The sequence below is a fragment of the Pezoporus wallicus genome, unplaced genomic scaffold, assembly GCF_028554395.1.
Source record: "Pezoporus wallicus isolate ANWC-B61680 ecotype Strahan unplaced genomic scaffold, APGP_CSIRO_Pwel_v1 contig_447, whole genome shotgun sequence".
NCBI lineage: Eukaryota > Metazoa > Chordata > Aves > Psittaciformes > Psittacidae > Pezoporus > Pezoporus wallicus.
In genome coordinates this window covers 1,906,131-1,926,451 of record NW_026636385.1, presented here as the reverse complement: position 1 = coordinate 1,926,451, position 20,321 = coordinate 1,906,131, and the positions used below count along the sequence as shown (strand labels likewise).

The 20,321-nt window shown below is 35.2% G+C and overlaps 1 protein-coding gene across 5 annotated transcripts in view; it reads left to right on the top strand.

Annotated features, from left to right (window-relative positions):
• LOC130594358 (transcription initiation factor TFIID subunit 4-like) overlaps positions 1-20,321 on the top strand; it is a 149,317-nt gene that overhangs the window by 20,149 nt on the left and 108,847 nt on the right. For 4 of the 5 annotated variants that reach the window (XR_008971066.1, XM_057400195.1, XM_057400197.1 and 1 more), the window contains exons 6-9: positions 806-895; positions 2,138-2,395; positions 11,960-12,065; positions 16,173-16,287. Coding sequence is in view for 4 of the 5 variants with exons in the window: in XM_057400195.1 (XP_057256178.1) it covers positions 806-895; positions 2,138-2,395; positions 11,960-12,065; positions 16,173-16,287 (569 nt within the window). In the remaining variant the exon portion in view is untranslated. The remainder of the gene's footprint in view (positions 1-805; positions 896-2,137; positions 2,396-11,959; positions 12,066-16,172; positions 16,288-20,321) is intronic. The other variant, XM_057400196.1, reaches the window with a different exon arrangement.

Below are 20,321 nucleotides of genomic sequence, written 5' to 3'. Positions count from 1 at the left end.
TATAATAAATTCATTTATTGAAGGTTGGTTTTGTTTGTTTTTGTTCTTGTTCTGTATCAGTCCAGGAAAGCGAATCTATGTCTTTTTTTACAACCTGAGACTGTAACTAATAATAGTTCAGAAGTATTATAAAATATACCTTGATTACAGAGTTTTTCTGTATTCACTGCTAAACAAACAATTATATATTTCGTATATTTAAACCTGTATGTTTTGTGAATATGCATATATATACATTTATGCAGGTGAAAATTTTATATATATACTTTTACGCATACTTTGTATATATGCATATGCTTTACATATATATGTGTATATATATCTATATGTGTATATGCATACTCATATTCTAAGTTAAATTGAACCCTCAAAATTGGTTTTGGAATTAAGTAAAGGTAATTTTCATATTAAAAGGGCTGGCAAATTTTATAATAGTTCGTAAGGTTATTTCAACAACCTGTTTTTTTTTTATCAGTCTTTTAATTTTAAAAGAAGAAACCACTATGTAAATGTTAGCATGAGAATGGAATCCCAAAAAAGACTTAAGTGTATGGGAGTTCATTGTGTCTTAAATTGTACATGCTCAAGGGAACTTCCTGAATTCCAAGGGGCTTGCTGCATATGTAGGTTAGCTCTTGACAGAAGGATTTTATAGATACGCAGGAGTTGAGGGGCTTCAGCTTTGGAAGTTGTTCTTGATATGGTAGCCCATTTAGCTAGAGATATATGCATATACTTATATAGAAGAAAACCCAACAAAACAACTCAGATGAGTTGTTGACGCTTTTTCTCTTTCCCCCTAAAGGATGCGAAGATTGATCCAGAAGAATTTACAGCCCGCCTTCAGTCGGAGCTCAAATCGTCTCCTCAGCCATATCTTGTACCTTTCCTTAAGGTAATGCAAATCTTGCTTATATAAATTTATTTCCATAAAATGTCATTACATGAAGTTTTAGAATATACTTTTAAAAGTATATTTTAAATAATTGATCTTTCTTGTACTCTGCAATTAATTTAAGATGGAAGTTCTGATGTGATACCAGATGGATTTATTGTAGGGTCCTAAATTAGTATATGTGGGGTAAACTTTTATTTAGTTCATGTATGTCAGCTGCAAAAGCACCTATATAAAAGATTATATGCAAACATACAAAATATGTTTAATTATGCCCCAACAAAACCACAACTGTAATTCTAGAAACATTTTTCTTCTAGTCCAGAGCTTCTCAGTTTAGGGCAGATACTATTTTTTTTTTTTTTCCCCTTCAACTTTTCGTCAGAACTCTCGCCCTCTGCTTGTGTTTTTTTGAGTTATTATTAACCCTTATTTGTGCCTTTTCCTGCTGTGACACTGCAGTCATTTATAGAATCATGATAAGTTTTAACTTGTTTCCTTTCTTTGAAGTTCTTTCTTGGCAACAGAAAGGCATTAAGTTTTTAAATAAATACTAGAAGTTTAGAAAGAACTGTAGCTTGGGATAAACACACTTGCATTCTACAGCTGCCTGGGGGGAGCACTTCAAAAGTAAAACCGCTACTTAAAAAGTAAAAAGTTTGTTTGTGAAGGTACAGTATAGCTTTTTAGAACTGTTTTTGCTTGAACTGGTCTGAACATGAAGCATACAATAGTACATTTTTCTAATCCAGTCAGAATACATTAGATCAGTAAAAATACAGTAAACAGCTATTGCTGTAAGGCATCAGCAGTTGTATCATCTTGTTCTAGGTACTCGAGGCATGTCAGAAGTAAATTGGTGCAGCTTACTTCTTCTAGCATGCAGTGGGACTGGGGCTGTTCTTATAGTTCTGCCTTTTCTGTTTCAATTTGTTACCCTTCCAAAGACCTAAGCTACAAGTTCTAGATAGTTTGGGGAGGCGAGTGTTCTGTTTTATGGCTATGGTGGAGTTAGGGCACATCAAAATTGACAGGTTGCAAAATCTAAATTGAAAGCTTATTAAAAGTCTGAATTGATTCCTGCCTCTTACAAGATATGCTCAATCTTCTTTTTGATGAATAGGCCAATAGTAAAATGGGAAAGCAAGCTGCATTCTTTTTATTATGTTTACAGCAAATTTCAAAGTATTTTTTGGTCTGCATGCTAAATTTGGTATTTCATAAACTTTCTTCTGTTTTTAGAAAAGTCTACCTGCACTGAGACAATCTTTACTGAATAGTCAACATTCAGTTTTGCAAGGACAGCCGTCTCAGCAGTCACTTCAACAAACCAAGCTGTCACAAGTTATACCTCAGTCTGCCTCTGGAAGCATTTCCTCTGTTGTCACCACACAGACAATGGGAATAAGGCAACCAAACAACGTTTGCACAGTCTCTGTATCAAATACAGTGCAGCCTCCTCAGGTTAAGGTGGTACAGTCAAATCAGAGTTCACAACTGGTAGGTACTATAGTATAAAAGAGAATTTCTTAAGCTGAATAGCAATTTTCAGTGTTATTTTTATTGCAGCTTGTTTTGGAAAATACTTTTTTGTTTGTATCATTCAGTGATATTTAGTAGTTCGTCATTTTATGGCAGTACACATGTATGTGAACTTAGTTCAGGCAATGTTATTGGCATAGCTTAAATACAAGAAACTATGCTCTTGTCTGGGATACAGTGATTGTTATATGAGCACAGTGGAATGTGAGTTAGTTACAAATGTAGAACAGAAAGCTTTTCAAGACTTGCAGATGGGTATAATTTTTACTATGTCATTAGATATGCTGCTTTGTTTAGATTCATCTGCATAAAAATTCTTATTTTAAATTCCTCTACACATAGTTATAAAATATTGTAGAAGAATAGCTGTACTGTACCAGAATTTTTAGAAATAGTGCTGTACTTTGTTATTTACTGAAATATGGTACTGTTGTACATTCTAGAGTATTATTTTGAAGGCACTATCAATAAGGCAACTTTACAGTCAGTTACTCATTCAGTGTGGTGAATTTATCCTGCTGTTACATAGGATCTTGCATGTGTGTTTACAGTGGTAATTAAAATAGGTTTAAGATTTTTACAAGGCCTTAATTTTACATAGGCATTATCATCCTTCAGGCACAGATGTAAGAGTTTTGTCCGTGGTTTCCATGTATGTATGAATGAAATATTTGACTTAGATTTCAAAATCAAATTGACAAGTTCAAGAAGGTGTATCAGGTTGGCAAAAATTTGTCTGAATCATATTACCATGATTCAGAAATGCACATATGATAATGTAAAACCTTACAGTGATCTGTCTTTGAGCTTATAAGCTCTGTAAAGGATGTAAATAATTTGTAGGGTGTGTGAAGAGAGAAATATTTCTTTTACTTTAATTTAAAAGTAGCAGTGCACAATCTAAATGCCTACACCAGCAAAGCCATGTCTTTTGAAGCTTACAAATACTTTCTAGAAGCTAAATTACTAGCTTTAAAATGAAATTAATATAATTTTACCATCCTTTAGTGAGCATGGTTTGAATGTGTAAGAACATCTTACGTGCTTAGACTTCTGACTCTGGCTTTTGTAGTACACAGACATTTGGCTGTTTTGTACCTTACCTTGGCTGCTTTTTGTTCAGCCACTTGCAGTCTGTCTTTTTCTAAGACGGGTTCTCCCTACCTCTACTGGACTGTTGCATTAATTAGAATAGAGTTTTTTAGGCTTTCTTTGACTTCTTTATGATTTATCTTTGTTAGTCTCTGTTCAGTTACGTCTGTGTAAGACTGAATTGACAATAACTTTGGTTCTTCAAGGTAGGGAGCAGGAACAGGTTGCAATTACAGGCAGTAGATGTAAAAATTACCCCTTTTTCTGGGGAAGGCAGTTTCTCAGAGCAGCTGACAGGTTTCTTGAAAGTATAAATGTTAACGGCCACTAAGCATAGACTTACTTTATGCAACAATCTTAGGACTAACCTACTGCTGGGTAACACAGCTTTTCCCAGTGTTTCGCAGCCCAATATAAACACTCTTATACCTGCTTTGCTGATTGCACCCCACCTTTTGCCAAACACTGACATAGAATAAAAATGTTTTAGTAAGTCCACAAGAATTTTTACTGTTCCAGTTCTTGTGGAATATTTTTGAGCAGGATAAAGTCAAATTTATGGGAAAGACACTTGTGTCTCTCTCACGACAGTGCTTGCTCAAAGCAAGCAATCATGATGTTTACTGTGGTAGAGATTAGCAATATGAAGAGTCGCTCTGTCATCTTATTTGACATACCTGTGCAATATGAAGGAGCTGAAAACTGCTAAAATAGTGTATTGTCAAGATTGATCTCATGGGCAAAAGGAGTTGTTTGTGTGTCTGTAGGAAGTCATAGGTCTAGGATTGATTTTTTTATTTTTTTTTTCCATCTTATTGGGTGCATGAAATGATCACTGCATTTTTCAGAAGGTAGCAAACTGCATGGAGCAAACCTATGCTTAATACTATTTGTTTTCTAGAAAATATTTAGGGAGGAGCAAATAACTTAAAAATTGTAATTTATTGTTTTATTGCAAAACTGTTGTTCAGTATTTGCTTTCAATTTATCAGTAATTAGTTAATTGAACCAAACATTACATTTAACCAATCACTTCTTAATGGCCTTCAGATTAATTCTATACAGACAAAAGCAGCATCAGGCAGTAAGATCTACTGCATAAGAAAAAAATCTTATACACCACAACCACCATCAACTCGGGTGCCAAGCAGAAAACCTAGCAGCATCTCTATATTGCAGTAGTAATTGTTCCTAAGTATTGACTTTTTTGTAGTGAAACTGATCACACTCTTTACACTTCTTTGTGCTCCTCAAAATCAGAGCATAGTGAAGAGCTGCTGGCCATCTTGCCTGGGACTTGTCCGGAAGAGGAAGATTACAGCTGGCTTGCCTAGGGGTGGCCAGCACTGATTGAGGAAACTGGCTGAGCTCCAGACTTTCCAAGCCTGAAGCTCACTGGAGAGAGTTCCAGCTGGCTTTGCAAACTGTCCAGCTGCAGAAGGGCAAGCCTGGTTTGGAATATAGATCCTTCTATACCAGCCACCTTACAGGAGTCTAGTTTCTTTAAAAATGTGGGGCATCTGTTAGTTGTTCATTTGTTTTCACTTTCTCTTTTACAAAGGGGTCAGATATGGTGATACTTCTTCCAGTTAAATGGAGGTATCTTACAACATGGGAATTCTGTGTATGCTGTTTAGCACACAGTGTAGATTGCACAGAGGAGACCAGCATTAAAATATATAATGCTAGTAGATACAAACGAGGAGACTATTTTATTTATCTGGCTTGTAAAGTACTAGAATTATGTTCCAAAACTGAAAAAGCTATGCTTTAAAAAGCTAGATAGTGTTAGTACTGGTAACTACTGCTAGCTAGGGAAAAAGGGAATAATCTTAGGCTAATATTTTATTGATGAGATGTTAGTGAGATAAGCCAGCAATCATTTTTTTTAAATTGTTCTAAGAGCAGCATTCAAAGTTTATCTTAGTTGTCATTCTTAGGGTGCAGGAGCTCTAGATAGCCTTGTATATGTAGACATTACCTGTTTTGTTCTGGCTGTTACAGCAGGCAAAATTCCTATGAATGAGAGATATTCTCTATTAAATGTGTTGAAGTAGACCAATGAGTAATGGAGATCAATGAGCACTTTATATAGAGAGTTGACACTGCATTGTAAGGAGAAAGTACTGCTGGGGGTGAAGCCAATTATTAAATGTAAATGACAAAGAAACAGTAAGAAATTGAAAGTGACCCATCTTAATTAAAAAGAATTTAATTATATGCAAGGCAATATAAAGATTTAGGCAGATCTGGGATTTGGAAAGATGTGTAGAAATACATCTGTACATTTGCTGCAGTAAATTGTGCACAGAGTCTGGAGGGGAAGTTTCGCTATCGTCCAAGTTACATTGGAAAAGTAATTGCTAAAATGTTTACTATTGCTTTTTCAGAGACTGTCATAGTGGTTGGAGGCTCCCAAAAGTAATGGAGTTTGGAGACAGGACACAAAAGCGGAATAAGCATTGTATTATATGGGGATGTTCTGCTCTGCTTTTTAATTCTCTATTGAAGCTTAAATGATTATAATTTGTACACTTTTTAGTGACATACAGGAAATAATTTTCTTCTTGTCCTGTATGCAAGACAGCTTAGGAGTAAAAGAGTAAAATATGGCCATTTGGATAAAAGAAGTAGTTTCTAATAATGAACTAATAAAGATTTATTTGATGACTTAGAATTTGGTGTACAATAAAATTTAAGTAAAAATGGCTGTTGAACAGTAGGTGTCTGAGATCTACTGACAGGAGCAAAGCCTGTATTTGACAAATTGTATGCCTATTTGAAAGACAGCCTAGAACTAACTAGGTTGTATTTCTTAGTTATCATGGACTTTACTTTCAGAAATTTGTGGGCTGTACCTTAATACAAGGAGTATATTGGCAAAGAATGCTGTTTGGAAATAAGTAACAAAGGATGGTAATTAAAGGGCAGACTTGAAAGCAAAGACTGAAAGAAAAGATTAAGAGACTTAAACCCATGTAACTTGGTCAAATGCTGACTAAAAGAAACATAAAAACCATTTACAAATAAGAGTTTAAACATCAAAGGATATCAATGAATTATTTAGAGTGGTCTGAGAGAGTGTAAATATGAATAACAGGATATAATTAAGCAAAGTAGGGTTTAGGCTGGCTATAAAGTGAAATATCCTTACAGAAAGACAGATCATTAGATGGTAGATCAGGCTCCCAAAGGCAGTGATGAAACAGGCATCACTGAAAAGGTTCAAAATTAGACCTGGTGAAATAATGTAGGAAGAATTGAATCATAAGATTCAAACCTACTCCTTAGAGCAGGTGGTATAAGTGATCCAGTGGCTTCTGGTCTTATTTTTCTTCATGGCTTCTTTGAAAACATATATTCAATGGAACAGTATTGTCATATTAACATTAAAAAAAATGCTGAGTTTTAAGAAAGCCCATATCTTTCTGGTTTTGGTTGTTGTTTTTTTTCTTATGCAAATTTCGAGGCACTGTTGAAAAATAGTAACTGTTACTATTACAGCATGGTAACCAATGCTAAATATGAAATCTAAGCCCATAAGCCTGAACATTGTAAGTTAATGCTGCCAGATTACATGACAGCTAAGGTTTGATATGACATTTATCTTCAGGAGTGAGTAGTCTGATAAATCACAAATGGCATAGCCACAAGTGAGTTAGCAAGTGTTTACTCATGAGTGAAGATAAATGTCATATCAGACCATAGCCATTCTGAATTTTGTATGTTTACAAGTGGCTTGTTTCTTCCTTCCACAGTACTTTTTCTTTCAAGTGAGCAAAAAAAAAAAGTTTGTCAAGGGATATATTTTCCAAATTTTTTTTTTGTCTTTTTGTTCTTTTTTTGTTTGTTTTGTTGTTCTTGTTTGTTTTTTACTTTGCAAAAGTTTCTGTTCTGTTGCAAGGTATGATTTGTTGTAATTGAGTTAGGCTGATATTGCACCCCTTGTTAAGTAAGGGGAAGCATATTGTTGGGGCATCTGCATTGGTAAAGCAGCATTTAGATTGTTGAAGACTTGAAAAATCCTTGTCCTCGAAAACTTCAGCAGTGAGTTCTGGTCTAATTGTCCCAAACGATTTTTCCTTTCATTGCTCTGAAGGTAGTAGCTTTCAGTTTTATTTAGTATCTCCTGTTTGCATAAGAGAAAGATAACAGAAATTATCAGTCTTTCTGTTTTTATACATTTTCTGTGCTTTGGCTAAATTCTTTCTCAGCCTAAATTTGCTGGTCAATTGTGCTGTTAATTAGTGGCCTTCATTCTTATCTGTAATTTGTTCTTTGTCCTGCAATAACACATATGGTAGAAGATTCACATCTGTCATAGTATGATCATCACCTTTTGGCTTGAGACTGGGATCAGAGATCACTGTTACTTTATTCTCATGTAGTTACTGAATACTTTTAAAGAAGGGCCTTAAGGAAAACGAGTACTTCAGCTGTCACCACTTAGTTATTCTGGTTATCAGGAGTGTGACATACCCTTTTCTCATCTTTGTAAGTCGTCTTGTTTTGTGGAAACACCATTGTATAAACATCTTTTTACAGATGTGAAAATAAAAGTTAACTTTAGCAACAGACAGAGTAGTAGTCTGAAGCGTTCAGAAAGTTAGAAAAGGAACTTGTCTGGCTGAGCAGGCAAATGGTGAAAAAAATGTGAACGTGCCTAGTGAAATGGAAAGGTGATGGTTAACAGGAGAGTTGCAGAGATGAAATAAAAAAGGAGAGAATACTTTGTTGTGAGAAATGTGCACTGTTTATGCATAAAAGTGTTATTTCATAGAATAAAACTTGACATAGCTTTTCACATATTGCAGTCAGAGAAGCAGTGCCATGACTTTCCTGCTTTAGTGTGTTCCTTGAAGAGCTCCGAAGTGCATCAGTCTAGGAGATGTTCTTCAACTTTTGATTGATAAATGAAGAGGAATGAAAGGAAGAGATATATGACAGTACTTGCTGTCTCAGTACTGTCTTGATCATAATATTGTTTGGTAGTTTTACTATATTCCAATTTTTCAATGGCTAAATCAGATTAAATCTTTTCCTGTTTTCTGTAACTTTGTTGTTACTGTTCTGCTGTTGTGCTTGTCTTCAGTGGTGGAAATAATGAAAATGGCTTCCCTTCTACTTAGTGGAGATGTACCGATTAACAGTTTCTGTAAACTTTGAAGGTAGTCTGTCTTGTTACTTTTTCTGACTCAGCACTTCTGTAAGATCATTGATAATATGGCTACGGATGTAGTCATAAAAGGCTGGAAAGGACTACTGGAGGTGTCTAGTCCAGCCTTCTCTTTACTGGTTAGCATGTTGCCCACGGCCTTGACCAGTCATGTTTTGAAGCATATTCAAGATGACATTACACAGCCTTTCTGGGCAACCTGTTCCAGTGCTTGCCCACCCTTGTGGTAAATCTTTTTTTTTCCTTACATTAAATTGAAATTTCCCATATTTCAACTTTTGCCCATTGTGTCCCATCCTTCTGCTTTGCATCTCTGAGAGAGGCTGGCTCTGTCTTCCCTACATCTTCCCATGAGGTGGTTGCAGACAGCAATAAGATCTTCCCTTTTCTGAAGTAATCTCTGATAACCTCAGCATACTAAAACATCCACTTCTGAATCTTCTAGGTCAGGCTGGGTTAGTAAATTTGTCCTCATGAATGGATCATCTGGGCATTTAGCATCGATTCAGCGTATCAAGAGACAGCAATAAATGGGGTACACGCATTGTGTGTGATTTTAAGATGTGAGAAATATGAAATAATATAGTTAGTTAACAATCTCCCAGACTAGCTTGCTAGTACCTTGTTTGTTGTCTATACTTTTCATGCTGAGTTAAGGACATAATAATATGTTTATGCTGTTAGCAAAATAGACAAGAGAGTTAGAACAGATAGAATTATTTTAATTGATGAAGAGTGGTTTAGGTTGTTTATAAATTTTAATGCACAGTCAAGTAATTGTTTCATCATCAACATCACAACTATGTTCCTTGTTTGCTGCCAAGGAAGGTTACACATTCTATTTCAGAAACAAATTGCTAATGTTTATTCCTTAATCACTTCCAGTTCTGAAGATGACATCTGTGTTGAAAGGTATCTTAAAACGGCATAGAAACTGGAATATAAGTTAGTGTAAAATGTTGCTCTGAGTTCAGGTGCTGTTTTTCCTTTTAGAGAGTATACACTTGTTGCTGATTGGTTTCTGTATGAAATTTAAGATGATGATTTTGATCTGTGCCCCTTGGAAAAGTTATTTTTCAGTCATTTTCTATACTTGCAGCACTTCTACATATGTTGAAGTCCTCGTACTTACCAAAGGACAGTTTCGAATGTGTTTGATAGCAAGGAAATAATTAACATTATTTATGTAATCTTAAAATGGTTAAATGCTGTTCTGTCTTTTATGGTGTTAGTGGGTAATCTTTTAGGGCATTCACATGGGAATATTGAACACGTGAAATAGAACTTGATTCTGAACTGTAGAAGTTGCTTGCTTCACAGGGGAAAAAAAATGAAATCACAGACGATTGTTGTAATACCAGATAGTAATTCTATCCACAGGTCGCACACATCTCCTTTTTGCCCTGGCTTCTGCCCAGTTAAGGTGTGGCTGCTTTTCTTCACTATTCTCTGAAAACTCACCCAAAAAATTACTATGAAAGTGGCAACATTCTCCTTGGGTTTTGTACCAATGTTTTGGGTTGGGTTTTTTTTTTTGGTTGTTTTCTGCAGGCTGTTCTACCTCTTTACTTATTGAAAGTACATGTATATGTACACTTGTACATGTTTCCTGTGCATCAAAATGCAGTCAAATTCCACTTTCCCCTCATTTTTACTTGCCACCTCTATTTCTTTCCTGTTTTAAGCATGGTAGCTACTTCACTCTTTCCTCTCAGAATGTCACTATATACTTACTGCCTGTCTTGAACAAGTAAATTGACATCCATTTGCTCCGTTTTTGTGCTTAGTACATTCTCCTTGTCTGTAGTTAAAGCTCACTCCTTAATAATTTTTTCCCTTTTTCTCTTTCTACAAGGTAGCTATTGCTAATACTTCTACATCCACAGGTTTATTAAGACTTAAACTGCTGTATTTTAGGATGTACAGGATGCAATTTTGTAACTTCAGAATGGCCCTGTTTGTTTGGTTTGGGTTTGTTTTTTTTCTTTTTCTCCAGACAACATCACAGGTCTTGTTCCCTCATTACTGTTTTCTTGTTTGTAGTTTTCACCCTCTCCTCATGGGAGCTGTAGTTCCTGCTGATGGAACAATTTCTTATTTATTCCATAGCCTGTTTATTCTCTATTTTTACATCTCATTTAAAAATGCTGTTTCTCCTTTCCTTTCTCCATAGCATACTTGCAAGTCAGAGATGTGGCCATTCATTATTCAGCTAATAGTACAGTTTTAGATATAATTTGTAAGAATAATGCCAACTGGTGCTGAACAAAGGGGTAGTGGTTCCTGTTTGCTTCAAGTAGCCATGTGTTGTGTGGCATGTTGTGCTCTATGAGGGAATACTGCACCCTGTGGATATGAGACTGATACCTGTAACTTGGGAACAGCAGACACATTAACACGGTTGTGACTGAAGAGCAGATGACTTCTCAAGTTGTCATACCTGAGCTGTGGTTATTTTATTTGCCCATATTTTGTTTCCAAGTTTATGTATGGACTTCTTTTTCCAGCTCTGAAGCATTCACGCATCTTTTAGACTCCTCTGTTTGTTACATGCATGCCTACCTTGTCCTTGATTTCATGAACATACATTTTGCTGTTGCTTACACGTAGCCCTTATGGACTTTTTCTTTTTGATTTAATTTGTTTATGGGTCAAATTATAAGTTTCTAACCCAGTTTCAGTTTTGGGTAAGGGCTTCAGAACTTGGCTTAGTAGTAAGTGAAACCTTGAGTTTAACCAGTTAACATTTAAAAGATGAATAGTACATGATTGCTACAAAACATTGTTTTCTTTCTTGCGCATATCTGACTTCAGAACCCATAATATTTTTGAATTTACTTTTAATATTTTTTTTTTTAAAGTGTAGCTATATAGTGAAAGGCCTCATGATTGTAGGTGGAAACCACTAAACTTGTTGCAGGATTTTCTTCTACAAAAATGTTTTTCTTCCTAGTAAAACTTGCGAAGAAAAAAGTCTAAACTTTAATATTTACTTTGAAATAGATTTTTGATGAAGGTTGTGACATGACATTTGTGTCGAGTATGATTTTTTTTTTTTTAAGGCATAATGACAAAATAGGTATATACACACACACACAACCACATGCATTACATGAATATGACTTTTGTCACTCGCTGGTTGTGCTTTTAGAGATCCACATGCTTATATTAGTAATTACAGGTATTAGTGTATTTACGTTGTGTGTGTTTGTGTATAAAGAGTATAATATAAGTATACTTTTTTTTAATAATAGCAGATTATCCAGTCAACATCTGCTCAAACTGTGAAACGAACCCCTGCTTGCCAGACTACCCAGATTAGGATGCCAGTGGTAATAACTCAGACCATTAGACCACAAGGTATGGGTTTAAATGTTTTAGTGAGATTGTTACCTTTGTATGAATTTCATTGTAAATACAAACTAGTAGCATGGGAAAATTTTAAAGTGTTGACATTGGCAGGCTTGACATATATTTTTTTATTCATGCTGGCTGAGGAATGCATGTTTTTGCTATGCAGTTTCAAGGTATTTCAGACCAACACAGCTAAATGTTTTGGAACTCACATGCTTAGTCCTTTGCTCAGCAGTTGTTCATGGAAGGTTCTTGAAAAATGTCACAATTATTGTCCTAAGCTTGTAACTCTGGGCCAAGAAAGAAATCAGTTTGTTTTATCCCTGAACCTAGAAGATGCCTTGGTGTAATCACCCTACTTCTAACTTACTGCTGAAGCAGAACATGATAGTCACTGTGTTTGCAGCTACAGAGGTCAAGATAGGAACTCCAGAGAAATTTCTCAACCCCCAAATGCAGCAAACTGACATGCCATGATCAGCCAGGGGAGCAAGAGGAGTGGCTTGAGTGCAAGTTCCTCATATCTCTCTGCGCAGGTGAATTAATGCCTGGCTTATACATCCCACTTTCTAAGAGGGTTCTTGAAGCCTTCTTACTTTCTAATAAATAACCATTTGTTTCTTTCCACCACTAGACCTACTAGGCTTGGTCTTTTTTTTTCCTGATCACGTGTGCAAGTATCCTTTTGGGTGTGGGCATTTAGATGATTCAGGGTTTGTAATGGAATACAGAGCTTGTCATATTTAGATACTCAGAAATCAAACTCGTTTAAACTCACAAAACGTGTTCCTGCCTATTTGACTTAACTGCTTGGTCTTCTCTGTCCTCTTGGAAAAGAAAGCATCAAAACCAGTTAACAGCAGTTGATGTTCTGCTGTTCTCTTCAGAGAATCCAAAGGTTGAATGGACATGGAGACCAAACTGTTGCTGTAATCTTGTAGGCTGTTTTTCCAAGTTAGGAAGAAATGCCATTAAAGTTGCCAGATACTTGATAGCACTGATACTCATGTCCTGACTTTATTAACACGAAAGGTATTCAACATCTTATAGCGTGAACTTCCACTTCTGACTAATGTGTCTGAGATTGAAGGCTGATTTAATTTCTGTGCTTGTTCAGCCTCTGAGTTGTGAAAGTCAACAATGTGCCAAGAATTTGCATGATACTGGCATCTGCTTTCTAAACACTAGTTTTGGAATACAAATTTATTCATAATAACAATTGATCAGCCAACAAAATGTAACTTAGTTGGCAGTCTGACTTAAAGAAGACAATGGTTCATAAAGGCAAATTCATGCAAACCCCTGCTTTCAGATGAGCATATTCCTAGTTGCAGGCTTGTTTAAGCTCACCACTATGTTCTTTTAATTACACAAGAATTTAGAAAACATCCCATTCTAAAACTGCCCATCCTGCAGCCTGTCTGGTGAAAAGTCTGTCTGTGTGCTTGCAACTCTTAAGAAATGCCGCTACGGCATACGGTCAGATACCAGATTATTTTGATCTTGATACATTGTTAAAACTTTATATATTTATTATTTATTTATTGCTAACACTTTGTGTTAAACACCAGTATAATGATGTTGTATACTGGCCTAGGCGTTCCTATAGAAGGAAGTAAATAGTAATAGGATATGGTCTATATAGAAAAATAAAGTAGTATAATTCGGTGGAGTGTGATTTTAGTTACACCAGAATTGAGCCACCTTCCACCAAATGGTGCATTTTCCTTCTCAGATTGGAGTGAACCTCCTAGTGTATTGTGTCTTAATATTAATGCATCTATGTGAACAGAGTATAACGCTTTTTAAAGCAGTTGTACAAATAAACAGGCTTTAAGGACTCTGATATTAATAAAATTACTTCCACACTGGGGAAAGTGACACTATAGTTACATCCAGAAAAATTCACGCTCCTTTATCAGATCACTTGTCAGTATAATAGTAAGGTGAATTGTACCTTATGAATGGGAGAATTGAGCCATGGAATAATTACCCAGCATATTCATTGCAGCTATTTAACCTGTGCCGAAATACAACTAAGCTCCTAAATTTGGGCTTATTTCTCTAAATCTTGCTACTAAAAGTTTTGAAACAAGGATGCAGTGGTGAAAGACTCTGTATGTCATTACCAATCACATGAACTATCTAGGCCCACAGGTGATTTGTGATTTAAACCAGAAAGCTTCTATGTCACCCCAAAACTTATATTTGCTTTAGCAGATCCATTTGAGTGGAAGTACATATACATGGGGTGAAAGAAAGTGAGACTTATTTTTCCATATCCAGTGTAGACATACTCTTTTCTTGACACCAGGAAGCTAACTAACTGATCTCTTGCTGTACCTGTTTTTGTTTTTTCTTTTTTTTTTACCAAAATTTATCATATCATCTGTAGAAAACAAACTGTTAATACTAGTTCTAAAGGAATGTAGTTGTGATTCTGGAGGAGTTAATTCCACTGTTACCTTAATTTTGCCACCGCAATAATTTTCAAGGTTAACACACTTTTAATCTCCTTGATGTTAGTTGTAGAAAGCAGAGATCTGCTAATTTTTATTATTCTATTATTTCTTCCAGTTCACTTAGTACTGTTCACGTACCTTTCAATTAGTTAATCTTAAATAGATAGATGAACTGTCCTGTCCATGAACTAATGCTATCTATGACATCTCATGGACTCTGAATATTCTGATGACAAAATATTTGTTGTTCCCCAGGCTTGGAGCCTCAGGTCCTAAATCTTGTTTTGTATTTGCTAATGCTGAGAGTCCACACAACGGTTGATTTATCCAGATTGAAGAACTGAACAAATACTGTTAGATCAGTTTAGCTTTATGATCATATGTTGAAGTTGATGAAGACTTCAAAATAAAAGAAAGTAATGCTGGACTCATTCAAAGCTAACACTTGTTTTAGCAAAGAAGTGTTCTCACAAGGATTTGTTTGGGTAATACATTTCAGGTTTTTATAATTCCTGAAAGAAAAGTAATGCAGCTCTACTAAGGTTCATAGCATGTCATTTATATGCAGTTGAGTTACAGATGTGTAGAAATAACCTCATATCCTCTCAGAGTCTTAAGTACTATGTGTATGTAACGCTCAATAAAATCGATTGAAAAGAAGGTGAGATCTTTTAAGTTAAGCAGACTTGAATTAATTATTTTCACATGCCAAAACACAGGTGGGATTGAAGGAAATATAAAATACAACCCAAGTAAACATGTTTAAGTAGTAAAGGAGGGCTTACTCCAAAAGTTCCATTTATCACTCCTTTTTCATTTGTATACTGATGAAATGTTTTTAATAGTAATAATACGGGTCTGTTGATTTTTCTAACTAGCAACACAAATTTTATTAGGTATTAGAATCATAGAACCGTAGAATGGTTAGGGTTGGAAAGGACCTTAAGATCATCAAGTTCCAACCCCCCTGCCATGGGCAGGGACACCTCGCACTAAACCATGTCACCCAAGGCTCTGTCCAACCTGGCCTTGAATATCAGAGAGGAATTAGTATAAATTTTTTAATTTACTGTCACAAGAAGCTGAATGGTCCACCACAGCCTGGCTCGTTTAGAAAGCCCAGTTTTACTTCCAGTTTGTGTCAAATTTTACAAAAGTGTCTTTTCCTTTACATACAACATGAAATATTCTAAAATATTTAATGCTTTCAACTCTGAAAATACATGCGTTTCACTGTAACCAAGAACAATGACTATATAAAAAATGTAAAAGGCATAGTTAATCCCCTGAGTGACTTAAATCGTCTGTATCAACACCATTTCAAATTCTGCTTCTTTATTCTGTGCAGATTAGCTAGAAAAGTGGTTTAATGGCAATTGCAAACACACTTATAGCCATTATGTGTATTGTAACCAGTTATGGCAAATGGTTTTCAGTTTTGGAGTCCCCAGTATCTTATAAATATTGAACAAACTGTAATGTTAATGTAAATTTTTTTTTTAAATTGTTCTTCTTCAGCAGTGTAATCTTTAAAAATAATAACTTCCTTTGTTTGCAATTTACAGACAGTTAAATTTAGTTCCTGGACAGAAGGTTCTTTGATGTAAATTGCCTAAGACAGCTCATAATAACATTGCTTGGTGTTTTTCAGGCACAGTAGGGAAGGCACCAACAATACAAGCCAGCAAAAGTCCTGGGGGCTTTGGTGTTCAGGTCTCTGCAAATCAGAAAAACAAGCTGAATGACCCTGGAGGTGGTTCTTTCAGGTAAAAAAATAAAAAATAACAAGAGAAAAATGCGGAGGATGGGGGGTGGGGTGGGGTGTGCTTGGGGGGTGATCTTAAATATAAAATAGAATTTAGAATTGGCTTAACACCAGAGGGCAGTGTTTTACAATAATTCCTGACTTTTCTTACTATTATTGGGTGACAACTTGCTTACTTAGTTCTATTTTAAAAAGAAGGAGGGGGTCACAACATATCTTGAGGATTTTTCCCTAAATGCACTTTTTAATGTTTAGTAAAGCCTTCAGTTCTGTGGGTTATAATAAAACTTCTGGTAAAGGGAATCATGTGTATGAAGTTTTTAAAAAATAATGGGTGGTTTCATGCTATCAGATTCTAACATTCATATGGAATGTATCGTGACGAGAAGGTGTCCTGTCCTTAAGCTTCTGCAGCTATGCCCTTATCAGCATAGAGAATATACTATACGGGTTTGTTAGTGGGTTTTGTGTTTTTGGTTTTTTTTTTCAGTTTTGGGTTGTTGTTTTTTTTTTTTGCTGTTTGTTTGTGGGGTTTTTTTTGTTTGGTTTGTTTTTTTGCTTTGTTTGTTTGCTTGTTTGTTTGGGTTTTTTTGGTGTGTGTTTGTGACTGTGTGTAGGGTTGTTTTCCTGGTTGTAAAGAGAAGACATCATTGTATATATTCTTCACGTGCTTACTCTTCAGTAGCAGAGGTTGGGGCATTCTGTGGGTCCCTGTACTAACCAGGTGCTGCAAAGGTTCAGCACAGTAGCATTGATGCATTGAGTTGCTACACCAGCTCTTTTGTACTTCAGAGGTTTTTTTAATGTGTATTTTGATATTTTCACTTTTTGTAGTGAAAAGCTAGTCTTATGTTTACTGCATTTTGCTTATGCTACCATAATTTTTTTTTCCACTGATGAAAGTACGTTTTATTTGTGTTTAAACATTTTCTTTCTTTGTTACATGACAAAGTGTTCTTAGATTTTCATATTCTGTATCTCTTATGTTGCTCTGACATCATCAAACTAGTAATTAATTTTCAGGCTTATGCTTTTGCAGGTGAAGTAGAAGAGAATTTGTAGCTCTTTGAAACAGCTCTGCTTTGAGGCATGTCAGCGTTGCAACTAATAGTGGTAGTACTTAGTATTAATCTAGAAGCAAAATCATTCAATTTTTTATTTTCCAATGCTTTTGCCTCCCACTGAGTATTTAAATGATTTAAAATGTCTGTTGGGTTCAATTGTACTGTCTTAATAAGTATTTTTTATGTTTGTAAGCAACATGAACATTTATTCTTCGTTAGTACAGCTTTCAATTTTACATATACCAAAAGGGACAGCATTTTTTTTAACTGGATGTTGTAAACCGTGCCAGGATTGATTCTTGCATTCACTTAGTTTATACATAGAATATATTAGGTTAGCTGGAATTGTTAATTTTCCCTTGGGGAGAAGCAAATGCTCAAGGCGCTGATTGATAAATCAATAAATCTTTAGTGAGTTTGGTAAATAAGCTGTCAAGGGTGTATGTCATTTTTCCTCTAGAGAACAAATTTTAGTCAGAATGAATGTGTTTGTTTCCTTACATTGTTTTCTCCTTCAAAATAGTAAAACACAAAGCTGCATTTAAATAAGTCCATAAAATTTCAAGGATTTATTAAACAGCAGCAAATATCAAGCTTTTTCTTGATATCATAACAAAGAATTCAGTTGTTTGCATATTTGCATTTCAACCCCTAACCTCTCCTGAGGACAAATAGATGTCTGACTATTAAGCCTGAAGGCACAGAGCTGGAAATCTGTATTAATCCTCTGAATGCTGACTAGTTTTCCTCAGCATTCCCAGCGTGTGTGAAGAATGTGTTTTTAGCCAGAAGGCAAACCAGCATCTAAAGCAAAGCAAGAATTTTGAAAAATAGTTGTGTTATGTATAAATTTATTTTGCCCTTAGTGTTTTATTATTGCATATTTGTTTCATTATTTTATATTCTGCTTTCTTTAAAATAACTTACTTGAGCTTTTCACTTTTGTGAGCAAAATCTTGGTCACTAGAAATGGAAATGTGAACTTTGTTATTTTCAGTTTCCTCTGTTCTGGACTGTGGAAAATAGAAGAAAGAATTACATAAAAGCAATGAGGAATTTTGCAAATTACAGCTTAACCTTTAATGTCAATATTTATTAATGAACTCTACTGGATATTGTAGTAGCTGGTTTATGAAGCAGAGTTTTCAACCCAGAACTTCTGTAACATAAAGTTGTTGTATTAATGAATTACTGTCACTTTTTGAGATTAAAGTTTGTTGTTGCTGAATTCTTCAGAGAGCTCTAGACATACTCCACCTAGTTGAACTTTCAACTCTGTTAGTATTTGAGGATGCAAATTTGAATTTTTTTTATATTTTTTTGTTTAGTTTACAATAGAGATCCAGGCTTGCACTTGTACTGTAAGAGGTTTCTGTAGTCCAGAGAAATGAACATACTGACATAATCTACCATTGACAACAATGAAAGTAGCAAACTGTCAACTTAGCCACAGTTCAGACTGTGGCCAATATAAAGAACTAGTGGAAACATTTTTTCTCCCTTTTATTAGGTAACAATAGTTTCAGATGGAAGGGACCTTGGGGGGTCAACTAGTCTAACTTCTGACTTGGAGCAGGTTTGGTTAGATCAGGGACTGGCCAGTCTACATATCTTCAAGGATGGAGATATGGTGTTTGTACTCTTGTATTATCCTCCCACTTCCTAACTGTATTGAATAAGGCTCAGTGGCATTACATGCGCAATGAGGCAAGAAGCAGACAGAACCATTCTTAATGTGTTATGGACAACTGTGCGAATACTTTGTTTTTTCTTATTTTCAGGTAAGATTATTTTTTGTAATTGCACAAATCTTTTTAATGAAGAAGAGAGGGGGGAGGTATGTTACAGGAGGTTGAATGCAGGAGGAAGAGCTCAGCTCAGACTATTTTAAGATGCAGCTTGTGTTTGGAAGGAGTTTGAGAAACCATGCTGTTTTAAAAATAGCATGTATGTCAGGATGTTAGAATTATCCCATAAGACTCGGAATTTAATCTAGTAAAAAAACTAGAAATAATTACTGAGACAATGTAATTAGTATGAGCACAGTAATATACACCAAGAAACATGAAATTGTTAAATACTGTTCTGGGATGAAAAGGGAAAGATAGACATTAATCATCAATCTAGACGACCACTGGATGGCATCTTTGTTCCACAGGATGACTTCTGGAAACTCAACTGGACTTAAAAGTTGACTTTTATAGGAAACAGTTTTGAAAGAATGCCAGCCCTCTTAATATGTAAATGTGTGTGTGTGTGTGTGTGTGTGTGTGTTTCAGTATCCAAATCCAAGCTTTTACTCATGGTGAAGTTCCTCAAAGTTGAAAAGAACATATTGATAGTTTTTCCCTTTAGACTGAAAAAATTTTAGTCCCAACTATGCTTAAAACATATTTATTTTCCATGTAACATTTTAAAAAAATAAATGTACTTGCATTAGATTGCTAATTTAAGATGGAAGAAGATTATTCTTTCCAGCAGTTAGTAATGATCATTATAAGTGCAGTTGCATTGATTTTTGGTAATTTCATTGGAATCCTGGTTTGTGCTGAAATTAATTGTGTGGGTTTATTTCAGGCAATATTTGTTTATTTATAATATGTTCTCAGACCTATACTAGGAATTAAAATTGGAACAGTGAAAATGCTAAACAAAAGGAAGGTACAAGATAGATTGTATTTCTCTGCTATTAAGTAAAAGTAGAGGTCAGTATAAACTTTTTAAAATTGTTTTCTTGAAGTCAAGAGTGCTATCTTGATTTTTTTTTTATGGATGTTTGCTTGAAGAAGGTGAAGCTCTGGGCTTAATTCTTTTTTCCAGTGGCTTCTTATATCTTACATAGTTTTAAGTCTGATTTATGAGAACTTCCTTTTAACTGTATTTGGTTTTGCTGCTGTTTAAAAGGCCTGATGGATTTGGACCTTGTGACTCCTGGGTAGGTTACTTTGGGTGGGTGATGCTTTTTCTGTTT